The sequence below is a fragment of the Bubalus kerabau genome, chromosome 2, assembly GCF_029407905.1.
Source record: "Bubalus kerabau isolate K-KA32 ecotype Philippines breed swamp buffalo chromosome 2, PCC_UOA_SB_1v2, whole genome shotgun sequence".
Lineage (NCBI taxonomy): Eukaryota > Metazoa > Chordata > Mammalia > Artiodactyla > Bovidae > Bubalus > Bubalus kerabau.
This window is the reverse complement of record NC_073625.1, coordinates 90,920,128-90,945,175: the sequence shown is the minus strand read 5'-3', so window position 1 is coordinate 90,945,175 and position 25,048 is coordinate 90,920,128. Positions and strand designations below refer to the sequence as shown.

Below are 25,048 nucleotides of genomic sequence, written 5' to 3'. Positions count from 1 at the left end.
AAAGGACTCACTTAATCTTGGGGCCCCAGGTTTGCTTCCTCTCATCTGGTGATGCTACCCTCCTAGGCATTCACCTATTTTCAGGCACAAGGGCTTCAAATAAATACCCGAGACTTGGTTTAGAGCTCAAGGATGATTTATCCTCCCCATTCCACGGACATTTTACTATACCTAATTATGCCTCCTCCCCTCCTTTATCTTTACTTTGAAACTCTTATTACATATCTCTCTGGAAGAGTACTTGGTCAGTCAGTCCAGTTCCCCTTGGTAGAATAACCCATTTTGAGATCTTTGGCTCCATTACTTCACTGTCCATTTCTGTATTTTCTGTTTTTCTTTTTAACACTTGACTTTACTACTGGAGAAAGAATGTTTTCCTTTCTTTCAGCTTCAGGTGAAGTGCCATCATGGAAAAGGAGGCCAACAAAGTCACAGCTCCTGTCACCAGATAGGCGAGGGCTAAGAAAAGGCTACTGCCTCCACTCCACGTCAGGGTGGAAAGAACAACTGCTTTTTGTCCTTGGAACCTGCTTACGGGAAAGTCTAAGGAAAGAAAATTTGTTAAGGATCTGTCTCAGCACTTTTCAGCCCCACCTCTACACCTAATATTGCTGGTTTTGTTGGTAATAAATGGTTGACTAGTCAATTTCATTTAGCCCAATCTTTACCAAGCAGTATGTTTTATCTTGCTGGAAGCTAAGTAAAAACAAGCCTTCCCTCTACATAGTTGTAATTTACGAAATAAACTGACACAAATAGATCTGAATGACTTACAGATAACTCAATAATATGAACAAATATAATTAATTTACAAACCCAAGGAAATGAAAAGCCTATATAGACAGATTGTGCAACAAGCCAAAATTTGTGTTAGTGGATCAGGACACCCAGGGTAGGCTCAAGTCCTTTAGAGGCTAAGGTTTAAATTTGTACCTCAGGGAAAATTCTTCAAGAGGCGTGTAGAACAAAAAAGTAGTGAGAGAGATGGCAAAACATTTTTGGTGGTGTATTCAATTTTTGAAAAGGCCAGCCTCCCTCACTGCTAGGGAGAAAGTGTTTGAAGTGGCTTTGCTATCATTAGCATTTGAATGATGTCATTTTGATTATGCATGTGGCCTGAGGTTTTTAAACATCTGGTGCTTTTTGTAAACCGAACTAATAAACAAATAAAGGCTTCTCATAGCAACGGCATTTCCCAGCAAAGCTCTTAAAAGGCCTCAAATCACTTGGCAACATGCTATTTAAAGGCACAAAGAAACTTGTTAGGAAAGCTAGTTTGCTTTCTTTTCCATCAAAATTCCTCATGGTCACCAGGTCCCTGGGCTCCTTGGGTGCAGGTCCTCAACTAGCCCTCTGATTCTTTTCTCCCCCACTCCCCCGGTTTCGTTAAGAGGGTCTTTTCCTCACACGGGATCAGTGGTAGAACTATCTGCAGCTCAGGCTTAGTTCTCTACATATTAGCCAGGCCGTGAGGCTGGACGGGTAATACTCACACTAGGGTTCAACATAAGTGGTACAGGTATAGGGCTGAAGCTCAGGATTGAAGTTCTGTTGCTAAAGATTTAGGTTGGAGAGTTGTTAGCATTAAAAGTTTACTGTGAATAAACACATCCAAGGAGAGCATGTTTCATGCAGAGACACAGTGTCTTCTTTGTTTGGAAGTGGACTCCCTCTTTCCATCAACCTTAAACTCACTGCAGTGCCTTTTGAGAGCACCCGTGCCCAATGGGCTTTTTTCCCCTGTGTCTTGATTGCTACCCTAACTGCTTTACTGGTAGGGTCATCACAGAAAAAGATGATGAGAACTGAAGGTCCATCTTGAAAGACTACTTTGAGCAACTTTCAGTCTCAAATTTTCTAGGAGGGAGAGAGAGGGGTGCTGAAATCCTATTGAAAAGGTAAGGTTCTATGGCCTGGTCTTTGATCTGTACACACAGAGAGCAATTTCTGACTTTCCTTTGCACAGACTAGCATTAGGGACCATGCTAAAGGAACAGCTGAAGGCAACCATACTCCTGGTCAGTAAACAAAAGGAGGCAATAAGCCGAGAGGCAGAGATGGTATCTCTTCAGTGGAGGTCTCTCTGCCCAAGGAACATCCCCACTCCTGTGTCAGGGAGGAAACCTCTGCTCTAGGACAGAAAAGAAGAAAAGATGGGGCAGGGAACTGGAACACATATCCTCATTCACTGACCCAGGAGTGTTTGAGTCAAACTCCTCGAGTGGTAAAGAAACAAAAGAGGTAGAGAGTTTGGTGTTCAGATCCTCCAGCTGCTGGGGGTCCCCTGAAAAACTCCAGTGGCCCTGAGATGCCAGGGGGGTGCTGATGCCTAATGGGCTGATGTCTCAGAACTGTGTACAAGTCCTGGAAAGACCTGCCTCCGGGAGAATTCTGCCTCAGAGAGAATCAGGAAGGGACTTGAAACCTAAGTTTGAAGACCAGAGTTAGTACAAATTATATTAAATTATATATATATATATATATATATATATAAATATAAAGATAGTGTTTGGTGTCATTTTGAAGTTAAGAACTTTTTGTTCTTAAGAGTGACATTTACATTTTTAAAGTAACTGAGAACGCTCAGAATCTCATATTCAAGTATGTCTCCTAGTGTGGGCCATATGTCCACAACCAAGGCCTTGGAGCCTGCTAACTGGCTTCGTACCAGTAGAGGAAGAGCATCCTCAGTGCAGAGCTGGCGGTGCAGCTCACGTGGGCTGGAGGAACCCAACCTGCTTCCTGAATCCAGAGCTGCTCCCTAGGCCCATGAGACTTCTGCCTAAAATAAAAGGTTCTACCATGGCCCTCTCAGTTTTCATTGTTTTCAGTCCATATTCAAATCTACTTCTTTGTAATCCTATCTTTATTTCCAGGGTCCTCCATGTCATCCCATCCTCTATAACAGGCTTCTCCTCATTGTTTTAGATCTCTAGGCTCAGTGTTTCTTAATTTTTCTCCTAGGGAAGAAACAGTCCTTCATTACTTACCCATACCTGCTTACCTAATGTTGCTACTGTTACTCCTTAAAAAAAGTGCACATTTGATTATATATCAAGTAGAGACAAATAGCTATGTGGTGATGGAGTGACAGTATTGCCTATAAGGTAAATATGTATTTCTTTTACAGTATAGATAGATTTGATTGGAGAATAGAGAAGTATAGAATGAAATAGTTCTATAACTAGTATGCAGATGGACCCTGATTTTCCCTCAGCCCTGGAATAAAAGGATACTGTAGTTTATGATGAAACTATAGCTACCAGCAGGTAAGCCTTCGGTAAAGTTGCCTATTCGATGGAGTCGGCGGTACAGTTTCTTGAAATTGGGAAAGGCGGCTGTCCGCATCCACACGATGAAGTCATCATTGATGAAGCCATTGTTCCCTGGGTCATTTTCATCTAGTTCATAGACAGGCTTAGGCCAGTTCGGAGGCTTTGCTGTTCCTGTGGAAAGTTAATAATGGATGTGGTTGAGAAAAACCATCTACCGCCTTCAGTCTTTCTTAAAATGTAGAGAATGAAACAACTTTCATATTCTTGAGGAATTGAAATTACACATTTTTTTTTTTAAAGTATGTGTGTGTAAGTTACATGAATATGCAACCTTTAAAGATAATGATTATAGGACTTCCCTGTTGGCTCAGGAATAAAGAATCCGCCTTCCAGGGCAGGAGACACAGGTTGTATCCCTGACGTGGGACGCTCCCACATGCCACGGAGCAACTAAACCCATGTGCCACAACTACAGAAGCCCTCCTGCTCTAGAGCCTTGCTCTGTAACAAGAGAAGCCACTGCGATGAAAAGCTTGTGCACTGCGTCTAGAGAGCAGGCCCTGCTTGAAACAACTAGAGAGAAGCCCGCTTGCAGCAATGAAGAGTTTTGACTTAGCGCAGTCAAAAATAAACAATTATATAAATAAAATAATACAATTTTAAAAAGATAATAGTTATAAAGACTCCAAGGAAATGTCGGGGGCAGGGAATGCTGATGAAACTGTTACAGGGTTAAAAAAAAGCAGAATATCATATTGTGTGTGTATTATTTATCCAACTATGTGCTGTTCTGTGCTTAGTCACTTCGTTGTGCCCAACTCTTCACAACCCCATGGACTATAGCCCGGCAGTCTCCTCTGGCCATGGGGATTCTCCAGGCAGGAATACTGGAGTGGGTTGCCATGCCCTCTTCCAGGAGATCTTCCCAACCCAGGGACTGAACCCAGGTCTCCCGCACTGAGGGAAGCCCATATTCAACTATATTAAATGTATAACAATGCATTGAAAAAATAGGTACAGCAAAATAATAGTGGTGGTTGGTACTCAATGAGAGCATCATGGGTAATGTATATTTTCTTTAACTTCACTGGTAATGTAGAGAACAAATTAAAACAAGATACCATTTCACCTCAAAATGGGCTAATATTTAATGAAAAAAAGAGTGAAAAACACTCATGAGGCAGTGGAAATGGGAATTCTTGTACAGAGCAGATAGATGCATGGATTAATGACATCTTTGGTAATCTAGGAACAAGCAGCAAAAGATTAAATGTATTTTGCATATATTTTAGCCCAGGAATTCTACTTCTAGGACTGTATTCTAAGGAAATGATCATGGAAAGTGCATGAAGATTGCGTTACACAGATATTCCCTGCAGACCTGCGCCTAAGAGCGTGAAGTTGGAAGCAAGGAAGAGGAATTGGTAGAAGGGAGAATGTGGAGAGCAGAGGTGTGGCAAGCCTGTTCTAAAGCCAGGAAGCCTGGTGGGTCTGGGAGCGGGTGCTCAGGCTGGAGGGCTGGCGCCTCGAGTCCAGTCTGCTGAACTTATTCTCATCCTCTACTTCCCGCTTTACAGTGGTACCCATGTCTCTCTCCCACTGGACAGTAGACTCTTGAGTTCAATGTCCTCCTCATTGTGGTTTCATTGTCATTTAGTCCAATCCCTGGCACATGGTAGGTATTCAATAAATGCCTGATAAAGGGATGAGCGATTACGATGAAAGTTGACAGAAGTTGATAATTAAAAAGCATTCTGAATTTTGAAATAGTCAACGAGAAGAAGTTGTTCAGTGAGCCTTTCACTTCTATAAAAATGGTTCTACTATTTGTAAGGAACCATTCTTTCTTAACTCTGACCACTGACTATTTTCTCTTAAAAGAAACACAGTCTTATTTCTAAGCACGGGCTATAGTGCTTATAAAGGCATGTGCTAAGTTTGGTTGGATTAATCTGCTGAATTCTGTTTGTAGACTTATACTTCCTCTAGAAATAACCTTTGCTGAGAAACTTCCTCTCCAAAAACTGTGGAGACGTTGGCTGTCCCGAAGACTTCAATGGTTGTTGATACAAGAATTTTGATTGACGTTGAAATTGTCTTTGGTGCCTGCATGTGGTAGCTCATTGGTCAAGAATCCACTGGCAATGCAGGAGATGCAGGAAATGTGGGTTCAATTTCTGAGTCTGGAAGATCTCTCGGAGGAGGGCATGGCAACCCACTCCAGTATTCTGGCCTGGAGAATCCCACAGACAGAGGAGCCTTGCAGGCTATAGTCTATGGGGCTGCAAAGAGTCAGACATGACTGAAGGGACTTAGCAGGCATGCCTGCACATAGACCACACACTCTCTTCATTTTAGCCAGAGCTCATGCTCCAAGACAATGTGTCCTGTGGACCAATGACATCCAAATCACCAACGGAGTGAATTTTCCAAGTTCAGCTGGGTCCTTGGTATCCCTCCATTCACTCAACAATAAGCATTTCTTGATTGCTCACTTGTATCAAGCACCAGGGATTTAAAATTGTATGAGATCTAATCCTTTTCCTCAAGGAATTAACATACAAAATGGGAATGACAAGCATTCAGACAGATAATTACAGAAAAACATGGTAACTCCTACAACAGAAGTTAAGAACAAAGTGCAGTGGGAGATAGCCAAGGATGCTTTATGTTACATGGCTGTGGTTATGGTAAGACAAAACAATAGCATGTTGCCAAGTTCCTTTCTAGGAGTTTAATTACAGATACAGTGCGCACACCTGCCAGTTTGCCTAGGACAGTCCCAGTTTATGTCTGTTGTCCATTATCTCATCTGATTTAGCATTTATCCCAAGCGAATAATGTAAGTATAATTTCACCCTTCCTATTCTAGTCATGGTCTTAGCTAGTAGTGAGAGATACCTATATATGGTGAACAAGAGTGCTTACTTTAACATGTTATTGATGAAAGATAACCAGAGGCTTTCCACAGCAGAACATAACATATCCCCATGACCCTTGCCACTGTTTCACAGTACAGCCAGTTAGACCACAGCCTCTGTTTTAATCTGTGTGATGTATTAATATGAAGCTGCCAGGCTGCCAGTCACTGGGCTTAGTAGAAAAAGTGGGATGTTGCAGTTTATGTTACATGGACATAGTGTGAAATACAGATAGTGTGAAAATATATACTGTGAAAAAAATATAGTGTGAGAATAGTGTGAAAAACAGATATTGAGCAGCCTTGCTGAGAGTAGTTGGAACTCTCTTGCAACAGCGTTATTTATTATATGGTGTAAAAATATAACTTTTATTGTTCAGTATCCATTTTTTTAATTTGCTAGTAAATTCTTTTAGCTGCGAAGAGCTAAAAAACGAACACATATGTTCAATGAAAAATTAAGTACAATTTTTTCAAGGAAGTAGATGAATGTGATACTTGCAAGGTTGGTTAACATTTACTCCCTACCACAGGAACCATCATGATATCAATGCTCAGGTGAAAATCAAAAGACATAAATCTGCTGAAGAATATCAGAATCTACTTCAAAAGTTTGCACTTATTTTTAAAAGAGTGAATTCAGAACAGTGCTTTACCTCATGTAGCTACAGAAAGTTCATTTATATACCATTATGTGAACATGACTTTTCATTTAGATCAAATAAGTTTCTGTCTAGTGTCATTAAAAATTTTTTTTTTGGTAATCAAAGGAAAGTGTTAATGTTTTGGCTTTGTAATCACATAAAGAACCTTGTAAACGGTTAAATGAAGCCAGTTTTACATCAGTCTTTTCAAATGTATTCATCTCTGAATACATTGGTTTGATTTTATTGATTTGATTTTTCATGTAATCAAAGCAAAGATTTTCAATATTCAATACTGGGAGACAAAAATTCTGACACAGTTAGAAATATTACTATAAATTCAGTTAAAATATTCAACAATCAAGTGTAAATTTTTTGGTTTTATAGTGATAATATAAATGCAAATATGGTAGAGTACAGGCAGAGTAAAGAAAATGTTCTTAGTAAATTAAGAAATTTATGGAGAGATGGGGCTTAAAATTGGTTGTGAAACATAATTAATAACTATATCCAAACTAGCTATAATATTTTGTTAATCAAGAGAGCTGTAATTATGCAAATTTAAATATTTTTTTATAGTCACAGAGAAAATGAGCTGCGAAGTTTTTACAATGACAAAGATGTTAAAGAAATGGTTCAGTATGGTAGTACTTGTGGTCTATCTTTGCTACACATCATCAAAATTTTAGAAATCTTTGAGCCTTCAAAGAGCTATTTTCTATATCAAATGATGAGTCCTACAATTAGCCTGAACTTTTTCTTGGTAAATAAGCCCTCTAACGTTTGGTGAAATTTTATTCAAAATAGCTGAAAAGTTTTAGACAAAATATTCTAAATGTGGAATGCCAGAAATCTTAGTTTTTGAAGGTATGCTGCTAAGTCACTTCAGTCGTGTCCGACTCTGTGCGACCCCATAGACGGCAGCCCACCAGGCTTCCCCGTCCTGGGGATTCTCCAGGGAAGAACACTGGAGTGGGTTGCCATTTCCTTCTCCAATGCATGAAAGTGAAAAGTGAAAGTGAAGTCGCTCAGTCGTGTCCGACTCCTAGCGACCCCAAGGACTGCAGCCTACCAGGCTCCTCCGTCCATGGGATTTTCCAGGCAAGAGTACTGGAGTGGGGTGCCATTGCCTTCTCCGTTTGAAGGTATAGTTAATTGTAATTATCAAAAATCAAGTTTGCAAACAAGAAGGTACTGAAATTTACCCCTATGAAAGCAACGGAAAAATTTAACATATTATATAATGATCATATCATATAATGATAGTTCAAAATGTGTACAAGATTTAATTTTTAAATTCTATAATTGTGCTTTGGAAAATCTCAACTTATGTGAAAAATTATTTGATGGAGCTCCTATTTTAATAAGATCAAATTTTTTTCTCGATGAGAATTAAATGATATCCAGAAAGTCTAAAATTTCGTACCATCTAAAACTAGTAACACATTTAAAAAATCATAGAAGAAAAATGAAGTGAAGAAAAAAAAAGACCTTGCCTATAAAAACATTTGGGTTGCAATACTAGCATATTCTAATACAAAAGAATTGAAAATGAGACTATCCTCCATTTAGTAAAATGACTGTGAGCATAACAGGTATCTCAATACCTATAGATACTTTCTTAAAAAAAATATGGCCAAAGGAGAAGGATCAACTGGAGGTGCTACAGTTGAAAGTGATTAACCATAAAATGCGCTTCAAAAAAGATTGCGGCGCAGACAGGACAGGGTCCGAAGAGGACCGCCGGCGGGGATCTGCGCGCCTGGAGCCGGGTGCGAGCAGTGGAGCGGCGGCTCTCCGCGCTAATTCTCCTCGCCTCCTCGGCGGCGACCCAGCCTCAGAGGCCTTCGCTCGTGCAGCCCCATCTCCCCTGCACGAGCCGCGCCCGCGAGCGCGCTTAACAGCAAAAAAAATCCTCAGCACCAACCAGGCACCTGGCCCAGAGGAAAAGGGGAGAGTTGGTCATGCCAAGAAGGCTGAGGAGGAGGAGGAGAGGACTGACACTGAGCTGCCGGCACCAGAAACAGAAGGCTGCCCTCGCTGTTGGGGGCAAGTTCCTGCCATTGCAGAAAAGGAAGAAGGATCCCAGCTCCCGGATAACTAGCCTTACCCTTCACTCTGCTCTCTTCTCTTCCCTCTCCACGGCTCTGACTCCCAGGAATCTGTGTCTCTTGGTCCCTCTAGCCGCTGGGTGAGGCATGTTCAACCCTTAGACATTATTTTCTCTGCCGCGTCAAGCCATCTCTGGCCCCTTAGCTGTAGAGGCACAAGGAACGTGTGTGTGTGTGTGGAACATGTGTGTGTGTGTAACGTGTGAGTGTGTGTGCGCTCAGTCGCTCAGTCCTGGTACTCTTTGTGACCCCACAGACTGTATAGCCTGCCAGGCTCCTCTGTCCACGGGACTCTGCAAGGCAAGAATATTGGAGAAGGTTGCCATTTCTCCTCCAGGGGATCTTCTGGCCCAGGGTCCATCAGGCATCTCCTGAGTCTCCTGCACTGGCAGGGGGATTCTTTATCACTGAAACACCAGGAAAGCCCACAAGGAACATGGGGAAGATGAATTCAACAGGCAGTCCCTTGTCTAAGGGTGGACCATTTTCTCCTGGAGGTGTAGCTCCTATATACAGTGCCTATGCCTGCCCTTTGAAGCTGAAGAACAAGAGGTTTTGAGGTTGAGAGAGGGACCCCTGGCAATGTGGGAGGGAGGGAAAAGCCTTCAGAGTAGGGTGGGGCATATACACTGTTGCGCTAGTTACAATGTTCTCATTTCAGATAGCATTCTTTCCCCTTCATGTCCCCTTAGTCCTCCTATGAACTAAGCCACAGTGGGACCTGGAGTCTCTCTTTCCCCTGCTGCTGCTGCTGCTGCTAAGTCGCTTCAGTAGTGTCCGACTCGGTGTGACCCCATTGACGGAAGCCCACCAGGCTCCCCCGTCCCTGGGATTCTCCAGGCAAGAACACCGGAGTGGGTTGCCATTTCCTTCTCCAATGCATGAAAGTGAAAAGTGAAAGGGAAGTCTAGGCAGACCTAAATAGCTGCTTCCATGTTAGTGCATGATGAGGGACAAGGAAAAGTTTGCTTCATCATCTAGTCTAGAACCATAAGAAGCAGAAGTGAAAGAGGTTCAAGGAGCCACAAGCAGGGAAATGGGAAGATTTGGAAAGGAAAGAAAAATGGAGTAGGAGATCTCTAAAGACCCATTACTATGGGTAAAGGTGTACTATGTGAAGGATTCCTGGGGCTTTGCTAACCTGCCTACCTCTAACCCCTCACGTCTAGCCACCCCCAGAGGCCACACAAACCAAGTGACCCCTGTAGCTACCACATGCCCCACTGTGGAGTCAGAGCAAAGTTGGAACAGCCACTCTGTGTGATTCTAGCATGTGTAATAATTATGAAAACAAAAACAAAAAGCCTCAAGTGGGGCCATTTGGGAAAAAAAAGAAAAAGACTGTAGATACTTTTGTGAATTTTTTTCCCACAAAAATTCAAAATTTTCATTAGAAAAATACAGGGGCATGTAATTAAGACTTACATGGCCAAGAAACTGATTAAAGTATGTGACTCCATATCCAGAATAATTATTCTGTTATCTTTTAGCATTTAGATAATATTTAAAGCATTTTTAAAGTTGGTTTAATGTACACAGATATATTCTTTCAACTTTTGAAAGAATTGCATTTAAAAAAATAATTTATAATAGAATTATTTTATCGGCCCATCAATATGGTAATATCAACTTTGGTGATCAATAAACACCACTTTCTAATAAATACGTAACTTTAGTTATTCCTGTGACCTCTTTCACTCTCAAGAGTGCACTAGTTTGGATAGTAAATTATATGATCACTCTAATTATAGATGAAGGAACAAGTTTCTTAAAACAGTGCCTTTTTCATCATGGTAATCTAGAAGGAACCAGGGTACCAATCATTTTGTGTTTCTGATAGGTATGTGATGGAGGTGCTCACAGGCAGGAAAAGTTAACAAGGTGATCAAAAAAGAAGTAAAGAAGGAGGAATCATAAACATGCCCCCACACATCAAAACCAGTTTCCATAAAGAGAGGGGAATACTGAGCTAATGTATGGATCTTACCTGCAAATGCACTAGAAAGATTTTGGGAAGTTGGATTCTGAAACTTGACATACTTGTCTGTCCACCATGCAGTTTCAGTCCTTACCATTGGGACTCTGATATGTGTAGATGAATTAAAGTTGTACCAAAGAACAATGGTGTCTGTGGGGGAAATTAAAGACTGTGTTAAGAGATTCAGGCAAGCATTTTTGCCACGCTTGGAAGTGCACAATCAGACACAGCTGAAAAAGCAGGGTTTGAGAAGACTCTTCACATGCCTGCATGCCATAGACGCTGGAATCAGACGGCGATTCCTTTTCTTTCTAAGGACCCGATTATTGAGAAATACTCTTAGGCTCCATTTAACTCATGTTTCCCGACTACTTCAGATCTCCAGTGAAGAACTTACTTGCCAATGAAGTATCATAAATCAGTGGATAATGTATACAAACATTAAAAAAAGCAGCCTGCCACTCAGCTGCAGGAGTAATCTTCTGGACATTAGGTTTTACACACTTATGAAAGGAAAGATGCTGGAGACAGAAAAAGTCACCTACCATTGAACATGCTGTTGGCAATTGCACCACAAGGAGCGATGGGGAGCCCATTGTCAGAGGTTTTGAATGGAGCACAGTTTCTAACATCCTGGAGGAGAAATGACACAGGAATACGTGATTTTGGTAAACTCTTAACAATGCTGCAAGTGAAAACACTGGCAGTATAAACCAACCCACACTGATCCATTGGCACAGACTGAGATTATGGACCGCTGCCTGTTGTTCCCAGGCTTCTGGCTCACCTAGGCTAGAAAATGTGTTTTGAAGATATTTATGTGTGTATACACATGTGTGTAAAGTTTCTTTCCTCATTAACAGTACATAGCATACTGAATATGTCTGCAGGAAGAAATTTTACTTTCCTGGCTGTGCTAAATATCACACTAAGCCTACATTGGAATACATTTTAAGAAGTTTTTCTTATTGTAGTATAATATGTTCTAAAAACTATATAAATTGAGTCTACAGCTAGATGACAGACCACAGGGAAATCCACCTACCTAACTACCAGAATATATTTTAAAAAGAATGGCTGCTAAAAACCATTTGGTTATCCCTTTTATATATTTGTCAGTATAGAAAAGGTTTCCTTTAGCTTTTCTTGCCAGTATGTTGAATATCATCTACCTAGAGTCAAGTTTTGTAATCTTAGGTCTGAAAGGATATTCAGTAAACCAAAGGCTTTTATTCAATCAAGTAGAGCCCAGTGTCTTTAAAGTAGGCTGCCTGAAGGCCCCAGTTATAAAAAAAGACAGTGGTGGATACAGAGTGAACCAGATGGAGATGAACCACTCAAGGTTACTGTCAAAATGGTTGGTGCATCCATCTACTAAAACGGGGAAGTTTAAAGAAAACTACAGAAATCAAGTGTGCAAAAATAATACTGAAATCTATTTGATATGTCAGTCATTCAAAGAAGCAAACACTCTACTGTTTGAAGCAGCTCCAGTATGCCATCAACTTATTAACAGAAACAAATCCTGAATTGTGGTTGAAAAGGTACTTGAAGATTTGCCCTTCTGACACATTCATTATCACCAAGACTTGGGCAGTCCAATATGAATCTGGCTTTAATATAAGATGTTGTTAAACTAAAAAATGGGTGACACATGAAAGGATAACCATCTCATTGGAGAAGACTCACATTCCTGTTCTGAGGAGGGAAAGGGCTCATTCTCAACAGCAGTTATCCTGAATACTCAGCCCCTTCAGTTCACAAAAGAATGAAAGAAGCATTTCTGTCTTGTAAAACCTTAGCTTTTGAGTTTATTTTCCATATGCTCTTTTAGACTGAAAGATCTATTTGGTTTTAAAAAAACACAAAGAGTATTATACCAAATTTCATAAAGCCCTACCTTTACATCTGTACCCACCAGCTGGATATTACTTCTGGACAGAATATACCGATAGAGGTTCTGATAGAAGCCATACAATTTATAGTACAGATAAACATTACCCTGTGGAGGAGAACATCAAGATATAAGAAGAAAGAAAAATAAATGGAAATATTAATAAACATGGATGGGATTTGTTAAATATAAGTAGTACCAAAAATATTGATTGGGAACTGAAAGTTTCCTTATTTCAAATAGAAACCCAAGAAATTGTTTTTAAAAATCAATGTTGGAAAAATCCTAGTATATAGTATATACAGAATTATTAAAATGAGTAAATAACTTATTTTTAATGTTTATGTAAGGGTTACTACATTCCTGCCTTGAAAAAAAAATTTATAACTAGGCTTTGTATTCTCAAAACATAAAATTTGATTCTTCAAATATTTCCTCCAAACACTAAGAAAGATGCTTTGCCTAGGGGTTGTGGTAAGCATCAAGTTCACGTAGTTTCAAAGCAAATCCATGAAATATAATTTAAAATTGGAGCCACTAAGCATATTTAGGTGCATGTGCCCACTGTCCAGAGACAAAAATCTGACTCCAGGGATGCACTCACTGTCCATAAACCCGGCTCCAGTGCTGCACCCACTGTCCAGAGACATACACCCGGCTCCAGGGCTGTGCCCACTGTCCACAGACATACACCCGGCTCCAGGGCTGTGCCCACTGTCCACAGACATACACCCGGCTCCAGGGCTGTGCCCACTGTCCACAGACATACACCCGGCTCCAGGGCTGTGCCCACTGTCCACAGACATAAACCCGTTTCCAGGGCTGTGCCCACAGTCCACAGACATAAACTCAGCTCCAGCACTGTGCCCACTGTCCAGAGACATAAACCCAGCTCCAGTGCTGTGCCCACTGTCCAGAGACAAAAACCCAACTCCAGCACGGTGACCACTGTCCATAAACCCAGCTCCAGTGCTGCGCCCATTGTCCAGAGACAAAAACCCGACTCCAGGGCTGTGCCCACTGTTCACAGACATAAACCCAGCTCCAGTGTTGTCCTTTTATCTTAGGATCTAACACAGACCCATGGGATGTAACACTTGATCAAGAAATGGTGATCCATTTGTTATGGACAAAAAGATGGAATAGTTCACTAATCTAGAAGAAAGATGATTTTCATCTTAGCAATAAGTAGTCCTGGTGCCATGAGAGATATGCCTTTTCATGGATGCTGCCATGAGACTGCCCTCTTACAGGCTACCATCACGCTTCTACCTTTGTGGTGACAGACCAGGGCCCTTCTCTAGGAGGGCTTGATACAGATTTTACTAACAGCACTTATGATGCAAATGTAACTGTCCAGTGTAGCTACTTACTATAGCCCTCCAGGCTCCTCTGTCCATGGAGTTCTCCAGGCAAGAATACTGGAGTGGGTAGCAATTCCTTTCTCCAGGGGATCTTCTTGCCCAGAAGTCAAACCCAGTTCTCTTGCTTTGCAGGCAAAGTCTTTACCATCTGAGCCACCAGGGAAGCCCCAAATAATATAATACCTATCTCCAAAATAATAAAGGCATGCATCTAAAACTATGAAGGTCTAAGTTTTTATTAAGTGACTCCTAAATGTTAGGTGCTATATTCAGTGCTAGAAATAACAAAAGTTTTCCTTTACAATTCCCTGAGCCAATTGATTCTCTTATGCTATGCAAATTTGCCCTTGCCCTAAGGACCTTTAAGAGGATGAGTATGGGAGATGGGATCTGGGACCCAGGGCAGGCTGAAAATAAAGGTCATAGGAAGTGTGGCCAGTGACAGAAAACCACAAAGCCTGAAGAGCTTAGTCCCTGGTAAGAGAAAAGTCTCTGGGACACTGAGAAGGGGAGATGCTGGGCCCTGACAAAGAGGCAGTTTGCAACATCATAAACAGACAGCATTGATGTGAAGGCAAACAAGTCAGGCATAGTGGGAATGATGGATTACATTTCCTCACACAGAGAGGTAACCTCTATTGATGACCCATAACTACAGAAAATAGGAAGTCCCTGGAATGGAACTTGCCATACATTTTCTTGGGAGCTAAGAAGAGAATTCTACTTACCTAAGGTTATATATTCATATAAACAGGACAAAATAGATAGTGAACACTCACACTTTAGAGACAGGAGTGTTTTTAATAAACTTGTTTCAGTGATCCTTTGTCCAAGACCTTACAAGGCCTCCTTGACTGTCATCTTTTTCATTAGTCCTGGAGGCAAATACACTGTGTAGTGTTTCTTTTCCTCAGTGCAGGATTCCTAGTTCGAGGCCGAGAGCCTCGCATGGATCTGTCATCCAGTGTGTGTGATGTGTGTGACCTGGCGAGGGGAAGGCCCTGCGGTCGCCCTGAACAGTTTGGTTAGATTTTTACGAGAAAGACTCTGTCTGAAAGGAATGGTCAGCAGCTGGGAACACTTATTTGCCTTTAGGATTTCAAAGGACACAGACAGATGGGAAGCTGAAGCCTTTTAAGGTTTTATCTTTTGGATTTTTTTCTTCAAAAAAGCACACTGAGCCCCTAAGAAGAAACCAATCCTGCTGACACCTTGATTTCAGATTTCTGATTTCTAGAATTATTTTTGAATTTATTCTTTTGAATTTATTCTTTTTGAATTTATTCTCTCTAGAAATCAGATTTCTGATTTCTAGAGAGAATAAATGTCTAATGTTTTAAGAAGGAGAAAAAAAAAAAAAAAGCAGCGCTAACTTTACTTTTGGGTGGTGGTAGCATGGAGAAGGCAATGGCACCCACTCCGGTACTCTTGCCTGGAAAATCCCATGGGCGGAGGAGCCTGGTAGGCTGCAGTCCATGGGGTCGCAAAGAGTCGGACACGACTGAGCGACTTCACTTTCACTTTTCACTTTCATGCATTGGAGAAGGAAATGACAACCCACTGCAGTGTTCTTGCCTGGAGAATCCCAGGGACGGGGGAGCCTGGTGGGCTGCTGTCTATGGGGTTGCACAGAGTCAGACATGACTGAAGCAACTTAGCAGCAGCAGCAGCAGCAGCATGGTGAGTTGAGGAAGGCAAGAAGGGACACAATTGTAGACAGCTAGAATTTTGACCTCTAACAAAAGAACACAGATATAAAACTTCCCCATGGACTTTATATACACATCACTTACAACCCAAGTACTGATTCTCTTATGCTATGAAAATTTGGCCTCACCCTAAGGACCTTTAAGAGGATGAGTATGAAAGATGGGAGCTGGAACCCAGGGCAGGCTGAAAATAAAGGTCATGGTACATGTGACCAATGATTCAGTAATTTCCATATAATTTCCATCTGAATTACTCAAAAATGATTAAAGATATAGTTGTATTCATACTATTACTGATGCCAACATGATTTCATCTGGGATCAAGGGGGAAAGGGACACATAGAACCAAAGCTTCCTGGAGCATAAAGCCATAATATTAAGCACTTTATCTTTTTTCCATTCATTAACATTTCAGCATCTACCATGTATACTGTGCTATGCACTGTGGAGGAAGCAAAGGTTCTTATGTTCACCCAAAACCATTAACTGAGAAACTACAGGTTGCCAGACACAGTTATAGGTGAGTGTGCATGCTAATTTGCTCAGTTGTGTCCAACTCTTTGCAACCCTATGCCCCACAGCCCACCAGGCTCCTCTGTGGGAGAAGCCCACTCCTCTGGAGTGGGTTGCCATGCCCTCCTCCAGGGGATCTTCCTGACCCAGGAGTTGAACCCAATGTCTCCTGCATTGGCAGGTGGGTTCTTTACCTCTAGCACCACCTGGGAAGACCAGTTGTAGGTGAGAGACAGACAATAAACAATACATATGATAATCTGTTCATTTATATGGTAAGTTCGAAGGTGATAAGCATTGTGGAAAAAATGGAAATTACAGCAAGGTAATATGAATCACGACTGAAGCGACTTAGCAGCAGCAGCAGCAATATGAATCGGGAATGCAGGGGCAGGGTGAGTAGACAGGCAGCAGTATGAAATTGGATGGTTAGCTGATAACTGAGCCAAGCAGGACCTGAAGGCAGCAGGGGCGTTAGCCGAGGGGATGCCAGGCATGCGGACGAAGAGAATGCCTGACTTGTCTGTGGAACAAAGAGCCCACTGTGGTCAGAGAGTGGGTAGGGAAGAGAATGGAGAGAGGAGGTTAGAGAGGAAATAAGTAGTCAGATCATGTAAGGCCTTGGAAGGACTTGCGGTTTTTCATGGAGTGGAAAGAGAAGCCACTGCAGGGCTTTTTGAGCAGAGGAATAACATGATGGGACTCAACGGTTTAAAAAGTTCAGTTTGGCTGTTATTCAAGATTTGGATATAACGGGGAGATCTGGTAGGAAGCTGTTGCAGAAATCCAGGTGAGAGGTGGGTGTGGAGCTGGGAGCAGCAGCAGAGGTGGGTAGAGGTAAGCAGATTCTGGATATATTCCAAAGGTAGAGCCCAGAGGATGGATTGGAGGTGAGCTGGAGAGAAAGAAAGTAGTCAAGAATGACCCTAGGCTTTAAGCCTGAGCATCAGAAGGACAGAGTTGTTGCCAACCGAGATTGAGAAGTCTGTAGGTTGGAATGGTGTATTTTTGGGGGGGAGGGCATGGAATAGGTAAGGGGAAAAAGTGGATATTCATTCAGTTTTAGAAACATTAAACTTCAGATAGCTATTAGACAGTTGAATGTTGGCACCAGGAAGGCAGCTGGAAATACAAGTGTGGATATTGGAAGAGATGATTGGGATAGGGAAAGAAAAGACAGCGTTGGTGATAGAGAGTGTTTAAATTTAGGCGGTAGATGCTGTTTCCTAGGAAGTGAGTGCAGACAGAGAAGAGAAGACTAAAGACCAAGACTAGAGCCCCGAAGCTCTCCACAGAAAGGGTCTGGGGGAAACAAGAGGAACAGCAAAGGAACCAAAGAAGGGCAGTCAGAGAGGAAGTAGGAAAACCAAGGGAGTAAGATCTCTGAGAGAAGATGTGTCAAGGAAGAGGGAGTGACCACCTGTGTGCAGTGGATGACAAGGCCCTGAGGACTGAGCCCTGGATTTGTCCAGGAGGAAGTCACGGGTAACTCTGCAGTTTCACTGAGTGAGAGAATGAGAGGAATTAGAAGTAGCCACGACAGATGACTCCTCTGGCGACTTTTCCTGCTAATCTGAGGAAAGAAATGGGCAGATAGCAACTGGGAAATTTGGGAGAATAGAAGAGATAAAGATAGGTGAGGGACTTCCCTGGTGGTCCAGTGGCTAAGACTCTGTGCTCCCAATTCAGGGGGCCTGGGTTTGATCCCTGGCTAGGGAACTAGATCCCACATGCCACAGCTAAGAGTTCACATGCTGCAACTAAGATCCTGCACAGCCAAATAAGCAAAGTACATTTTTTTTTTTTTAAGATAGGTGAAACAATGTGTCTGAGTGCTGGTGGGAATCATCCAGTAGCCAGGAAAGTTGATGATGTATGAGAAGTGAGAACTGCTGAGTTAAATCCTTATAAAGGCAAGAGAGGCTGGCATCTACCGCACAAGTGGAGAGGTGAGCCTTCAGATGGGAGCATGGGTGGTTCACCTGTGGTCGCAAGCGGGAAGGCTGAGTATGCAGTGCAGAGATGAGCGGGTGTGCAGTTGTGGTGTGGCATGTCAAGCACCGTCCCTGTCCTCAGGGAGGTTCCTGTGAATAGCGGAAGTGAGTACAGGATATTACACAGGTGATTGTAAGTCCATCAGAGGAGAGGAAACAGCGCTCCCAGAATACACATGTGGGCAAATTCTTGCTGGAGGCATGAGTGAAAAGGAGGCTCAGGGAATACTGGGGGTGATATTAGGGGCTCAAAACTAGTGAGATCTTACAAGTGCAAGTGAGAGGAGAGACTTTCTAGGCAAAACAACAGCAAGAACATAGAGTTGTATCGTGGCAAAGCAAACTGGTCAGTTTGGCAGGAGTACAAGGTCTCTTGCAGAGATAAAGATGACAAGGTAGTTGGTCCTCAGGTGTCAAAACCCAATCTGAAAGAGTGCACATTTTGAGGGGGTGCAGGGCGTGGTCTACCGTTTCTGCAAATAGCAATGGGAGAGCAATGGGAGAAGCCAAAGGCTAGAAGTGCCGTTAAGGCTGCTGTGGCACAAGAGCAGGGGGCCTGAGCTAGGCTGATGCCAAGGAACTGGGGGCAAAGCGGTTGCGAGAGACACGGAATATAGATCAACGCTTACACATCAGAGGTGTGGATGAGAAAGGGCCAGGCAGGGTGGAGTCAAGGAAGAGAATTTTGAGTCTTGGTGATGAGATCTTTCCCAGAAATAAGGAGTCTTTCCCAGAAGTAAGGAGGATTTTTTCAGGAGATGACGCCAAGTCTGGTTTGGGAAGGAAGCAGGGCCTTGAGGATGGGATGGTCAGTGATTAACTCAAGAGAAGTCCTGCCCACAAGGGAAGACTCCCACGCAGAATCTCTCAGCAGGGGAAGGAGAGGGAATGAGGCAGTTTATGGAGGACGGCACTGGCAGGGGAGCGGTGTGGACACAAGGGGGCAGGATCTTTGAAAAGTTGAAGGAAACACATTTTCATCTGATGGTATCTTTGCCACCTAGAAAGACTGTGGAGGCCCTGAAAAGGAGCCTCTTGATCTCCTAACTGCAGGAAGTGGAATCAAGGGACCGCCCGGTGGCCGTGCTCCGAGGTCGTCCTGTGTTTGCACTGAGGTCATGCTTCCCATGGCTGGTCCCAGCCAGTGGCTCAGCAATAGCGATCCTGAGGCAAGGACTCTCTGTTGGCCTTGCTGAAACTTTCAGAAGCATACAATGCATCTGACACCTTCCTTCTCTCCTCCCTCCTATTCACCCTGTCTCTCTACCCTCCTCTTCCTCTGTCCCTCCAGCCTTCCTTCTCCCCTTCCTGCTCCTTCCCCGAGGGGTGGGAGCTGTGCTGTGGTTCAACAGCTCTCCCAGCCTTCTCCATATTTTCCAAGGCAGGCAGTTCCCTCGGTGCATCTCTGGCATGTCTAATCCTGTCCTGGCATCTGGTTCTCAGGAGGACCTGGACTAACACGAGATTTTAATCAGCGCAAGAGCAGGGACGGCTCTTAATATTTCTTCGGCATTTCTCACAGTGTCTGACAGCCAGGCAAGAGTCGCCTTATGGATTAGGCAACTGCATGCAAAGAACGACTTGGAGAGGGGCCCAAGGAGAGTCCCACCAGGTGTGTGACCCTTGACACTAACTCAGTGTGTGACCTTGGCCAAGTCACTTAACCTCTCAACCCATTAATTTTCTCACTATAAAACGAATGGCCAGATTCAGAGATTTCTATGGTCTCCTCCTGTGCTGACACTTGCCATACAATCTGTTTGACTGATGTTAAGAATTATGTTACAAAGTTGAGTAAGTAAAGAATCTGGAAATTTAGACACAAAGGAGAAGAATGAAAATTCCAAGGGGGGGAAAATGGGTAGGGAAGAGAGTTGCACACAAACTCAGTACTTTATAAGACCCGCTGCCATTCCCACCCTGCTTTACTTTTTTGTATTTTCAATTTTGGAAAGCATTTGGTGGAGATCACAAACTCACTGCCATGTGTTAATTAGGAACAGAACAGCATAGAGCCAAATGAAGGCTCCTGAATCTCACCTCCATTTTCTGTGGAAGGTAAAAGGAAATAGAGCAGTTGCATTCTTTGTCAAAATTAGTGGCATCTTCCCGCAGTTTTGCACAAGTTGCACATTTTTCTGTATAATTAATCTGTCAGACAGGGAAAATAATAATTATTAATTAAAAAGGGATGTGAGTACATACCTTAAAATCCCGAGTCTACTCAAGTCACCAGGCTCGCAGGGTCAAGGGCATGCTGTCTGGGACATGAACCAAGGGCAGCTCCCTGGATGCGCAGGTGTGGGCCTCCTTTCATTTCGGCACCCGGCAGTATTCTGCCATGTACTGGAGTTCAGGGTTTCTACTGCATGTTTAGCCTGTTGTGATGAAGGCTTACACCTCCATCATAAGAAGTCACCATTAGGAAAGTATTAGCCAGTGACTCAGGAGAACTGGGCCCATGGCCCAGGTCTAATCAGCTTTATGGGGAAGTCACTCCACTGGTTTTCCATGTTATCATATGGAAAATACTTATACTAGTGAATTCTTCTGCAAGATGTCTTGAGGAAGTTATTAAAAATGACCAAACATAGAAAAAGAAGTGTTTCAGAAATGTAGAGTTATGGATGTATGTGAAGCAATTGTTTTAAAAATTGCTGTTACGTTCTGTAAAAGTTAAATTCTGTGCAAAATGGAATAAGTGGACTCTAAAAAAAAGGGTGGTGTGTCCCACATGGGCAAATCCTGTGAGCTCTGGCTCCACTCAGTGATGTGAAGACGGAGTTGGAAGGAGAGTTGGGAAAGGAGGCTCAGAGAGAGGCCATGGGGCCACGCATTTCCCTTCTGCTCCAGGGAACACTCATCTTGGGCACCCGGGGGTGGTGTGGGTGCTGCTGGCAGCTTCTGCTTTTCCCTCACCCGTGCCGAGGAGTAATTAGAAGAGTCTGGGGACGGGAGAGGAACAGGGGCTGGCTTTCTTCCCAGTAAATTACCAATCAGATTTTAGATTCTTTGGGAGAGAAGACTAATAAGAAAGAAGGAATTTTAAATACTTGCAAAGCCACTGGGTGTTTGGAAGTCAAATGGGTAAAGTGTGAATACTAAATTAAAGATTAGCCAAAAGGCTACTTAATTGTACTCAGTTGCTTATATTTACTTAAATCATTCTTTAAGTATGCAGAAAAACTTGAACTATTATTTTTAAAAATACTGACCCCTTTTCTGTTTGTGAAACTGCATTCTAATTTTTTAAAAGCAATAAGGAATAGGGCTGTATCTAATTGAGAGCTAGCGCACGGAACTGTGTCCATCCGGTCTCTGATATTGAGTTCAATACTTAACCTCCAGGGCCCACATTTTGTTCACCAGCATCATTTTGGCTAGCAATGAATTGATGTGTGAGCTCACTGCAGTAGTGTACATTGTACTTCACGGATTCTTGTGAGAGTTCTATAATGCCCAAACAGAAAAAGTGTCTTTGTTGATGAATAAATTTTTGAGTAGATGACATCCAATGTGCTTTCTAGCTCTAAAAATTTTATGAGGAAAACATATCAAAAATCAACGTGTTTAATCTACTTTGCTGCGTGAGTGCTTCTGTAAGCGTGTAGCTCTAAAATGACAGCAAAGATCATAGTCTGCTCCTCATAGAATTTTGGAGAGGCAGGAATTATCATTCTTGCTTAAGGTGAATTGCAAAAAGGGCACTTTCTTGTTGTGCCTCAGGGCTGACTGAGAAGAGAAAAACCAGCTCAGAACTCTTCTACTAAGTGTGTGTTGACAACACTGGCCTGAGATACACGCTTCATCTCATCACCCCTTATAATGAAACACTTTCGTGTGCAATAGAGGATCACACTCTATGGGTGGCTTCTGGTTTTTCTGTATAAAAACAAAACGTTTAGAAACAGTCCTAGCTGAAGTGGCTTAAAAGAACAGCTGATTGAAAAATCCTCTTAAAATCATGATAAAACCCTTCTGTTGAAACTTGTTTGCAGAGTGGCCTTGGCCGACCATGGGGTGAGGTTCTCATCTCACATATAAGGTGACATCATTCAGCGATGGCTGCCTTGTGATGGAGGCTGCACTTCATAGTGGGTGGGGATGGGTGCTCAGAAGGGAGGTGCTGGAAGGACATGGGAAGAGGAGGGGAAGAACGAGAAAGAAAGGGGTTGGTGAAGAATAAAATGGAAAAGTAAACAGGATGAGCTCTGTGGAAATGAATATCAGCCTTGTAAGCCAATTACTTTGCAATCGCCTTCAACACGGCAAGCTTATGTTCCTCCTGCCATTTTGGCCTCTGCCACATGGTAGGGCCTGGCGGTTTACATGATCACACTGGAGGACTCAAAAGGACTTAGGGGCACTGGGAAGCCAAGCTGCCAGGAGTGGGAGGGGAGAGCAGAACATTTCAGGGGCAAGGCAACACAGCAGGATGTGTTGGTGGGAGGAGTGGGACCTGAAATGATATTTTTCTTCTTTGAAGTCCCACTGTTTGCCCAAATCCGTTCTTTCAATAAGTGAGTGCCTGCAATGCACTGGCAACATGCAAGAAAAGGGCTGTGGATATAGCAAACAAGCCAGCCACAGCTGAGCTCTCTGTTCTTGGCACCCACTGTCTTGCTTACTCTATCATTAGCTCACTGAAGGCAGGAATTGACTCTTACTTGGAGTTTACTCATCTGCACACCCAAAAGAACTCTGAGCATGTTCATACACTCATGAATGTTAAATCAGTGTTGCCAGACTTGGCCTCCATGGTAATTTTGCCACTAGCCTATGGGGAGAGGGACTAGATGAGCTCTCCACAGCTGCCTTCAGAATAGAGGTCATATGGTCTTGGTAATCTGCTCAGAGCTGATTGGCATGAAGCATTTACTTAATTTATTAAACCAAATGTGGGTATGGCATCAGGCCAGATCTGAGCTCCCCTCCCCAGACCAGCTTCTGGGCTTCTCATTCTCCAATGGCCTGTGAGTCAAATTGGAAAAAGGCTTATGACTGAGGGGGTCACAGCTTAGCTTCAATTTTTCTCACTCTGAGTAGAACCTGATTTATTTTAGTAAGAATCCTTTAGAGGCCAGAAAGATTTGCGTTCTTTCCTTTCCTGGATTAAGGCAATGATCTGAGGGAGTTTATTTGCAAAGGCAAAGGCAAATGCTTGAAAGTGGCACAAATTTGAAGACATGTATCTTTGGTTCTTCACTCTTTTTATCAATGTGATTCACAGGCGTCTGGCAGGTCCCTATAAACAAGTATGGCTGAACTAACCAGGTTGAGAGTGTCTGTCCTCAAGAGGGAGGAGGGATGAATAAAGCACAGAGAGGCTCTATCACCATCTGTAAAAGGGATGCTCCAGTCTCATCTAGTTCCCTGTGGTGGGGCTGAGCTCTCAAACTGACCATTCTTTACAGTCTCAAAGCTAAAATTCTTAGAATGCATTAAAATGTAAGATGTGACAAACCTCTACTTCCCTGATGCTCTTTGCAGACAACAGAAGGATGATGCCCATGCCAAGGCAGAATAGCCCTATGGCAAAAAAGCCAGAGAGGATTTTACTGGCTGTCAGCTGGAGCCGGAAGGCGGGCAACTGCTGCTGCTTCACCGCAGTGTTGTCTGGCAGTCTGGACTCGTAGTCCTGGCATTTCCTCTTCATGCTGCTCCTGCAGGTGACCCGCATATACTTCTCAGACATTTATGACATTACTGCTCTGAGTAACACCACTTAATGTTAAGAATTATGTGACTCTTCCTTTGTGGTGGCAAAGTATCTCTGCTTCCTAGAATTATTCCTTAATCAGACCTGCTGTTCAGTAAGAGCACAGCTCCCTTCAATCAGCCACGGGTTCATACATTTTTCTTAGGTTCAAAAACCTTGTTGTGCTAAGTGCCATGCCTAGGAGGAACAGTCCCCAGCAGGTCTGTATAAACCAACATCTGGCGACACTGGGAAGCAGTTACAGCAGGCTATTTCTGGGATGTGGTGACTAATTCAAGGCAAGCCTTTCCTGAAAGGGGAAAATGGATTTATCTTTAAGAACTTGCCCAAATCCTTGGAGATTAATACAAAAAATAGAATTGAGTGCAGTCAACAAATGTGGCTGTCCATTAACATGAATATAAACTAAGTTGGGAAAATGCTAACTTTTTCCCAGGTTATAGCTAACTTTGCTATTTGTGATAATGAGGGAGGAAGAAACAGGAATTGCAAAACACAGATGTCTAATCTCAGTAGTTTCCAACTTTCTTATATATAAGAAAGACTCTTGTAAGAAGGTGTAGATGAAAAACATCTCTTCCTAACCTTCTCCAAGCACCTGTTTTGATGGAGCCCAAATGAGGTAAGAGAAGGCAAGAGGAAAATAATCCTTTAAGTGTTCAATATTGTAATACAGTATCATTGCTTGGTTTGGTTTTGCTTTTTCACATATTAGAAATCTACTAACATTATTTTCATTAGGCTATTAATAATTACTTCTTCAAGATGCATTTAAAATGTAGAATTAGGATTTAAAAAAAATTAGGCAGCATGTGAGTTTCTAATCTTTTTTATTAACATTAGGCAGAGAAGCCATGCTGGACTCTTTATATTAAAGAAGACAATGACTTTGGCAAATCTACCTAGTTTAAAAGAATACAGAACAAA

At 42.6% G+C, this 25,048-nt stretch overlaps 1 protein-coding gene across 1 annotated transcript; it reads right to left on the bottom strand.

Moving 5' to 3' along the window:
• Positions 1–258: 258 nt before the first annotated feature.
• Positions 259–24,058, bottom strand: LOC129644806 (cell cycle control protein 50C). The gene is made up of 7 exons (XM_055570258.1): positions 23,867–24,058; positions 20,443–20,553; positions 12,829–12,930; positions 11,474–11,561; positions 10,938–11,078; positions 3,237–3,446; positions 259–543 (listed from the first exon to the last, which is right to left on the bottom strand). The coding sequence occupies exons 1-7, from the start codon at positions 24,056–24,058 to the stop codon at positions 356–358; spliced, it is 1,032 nt and encodes a 343-aa protein (XP_055426233.1). The 3' UTR covers positions 259–355.
• Positions 24,059–25,048: the final 990 nt, after the last annotated feature.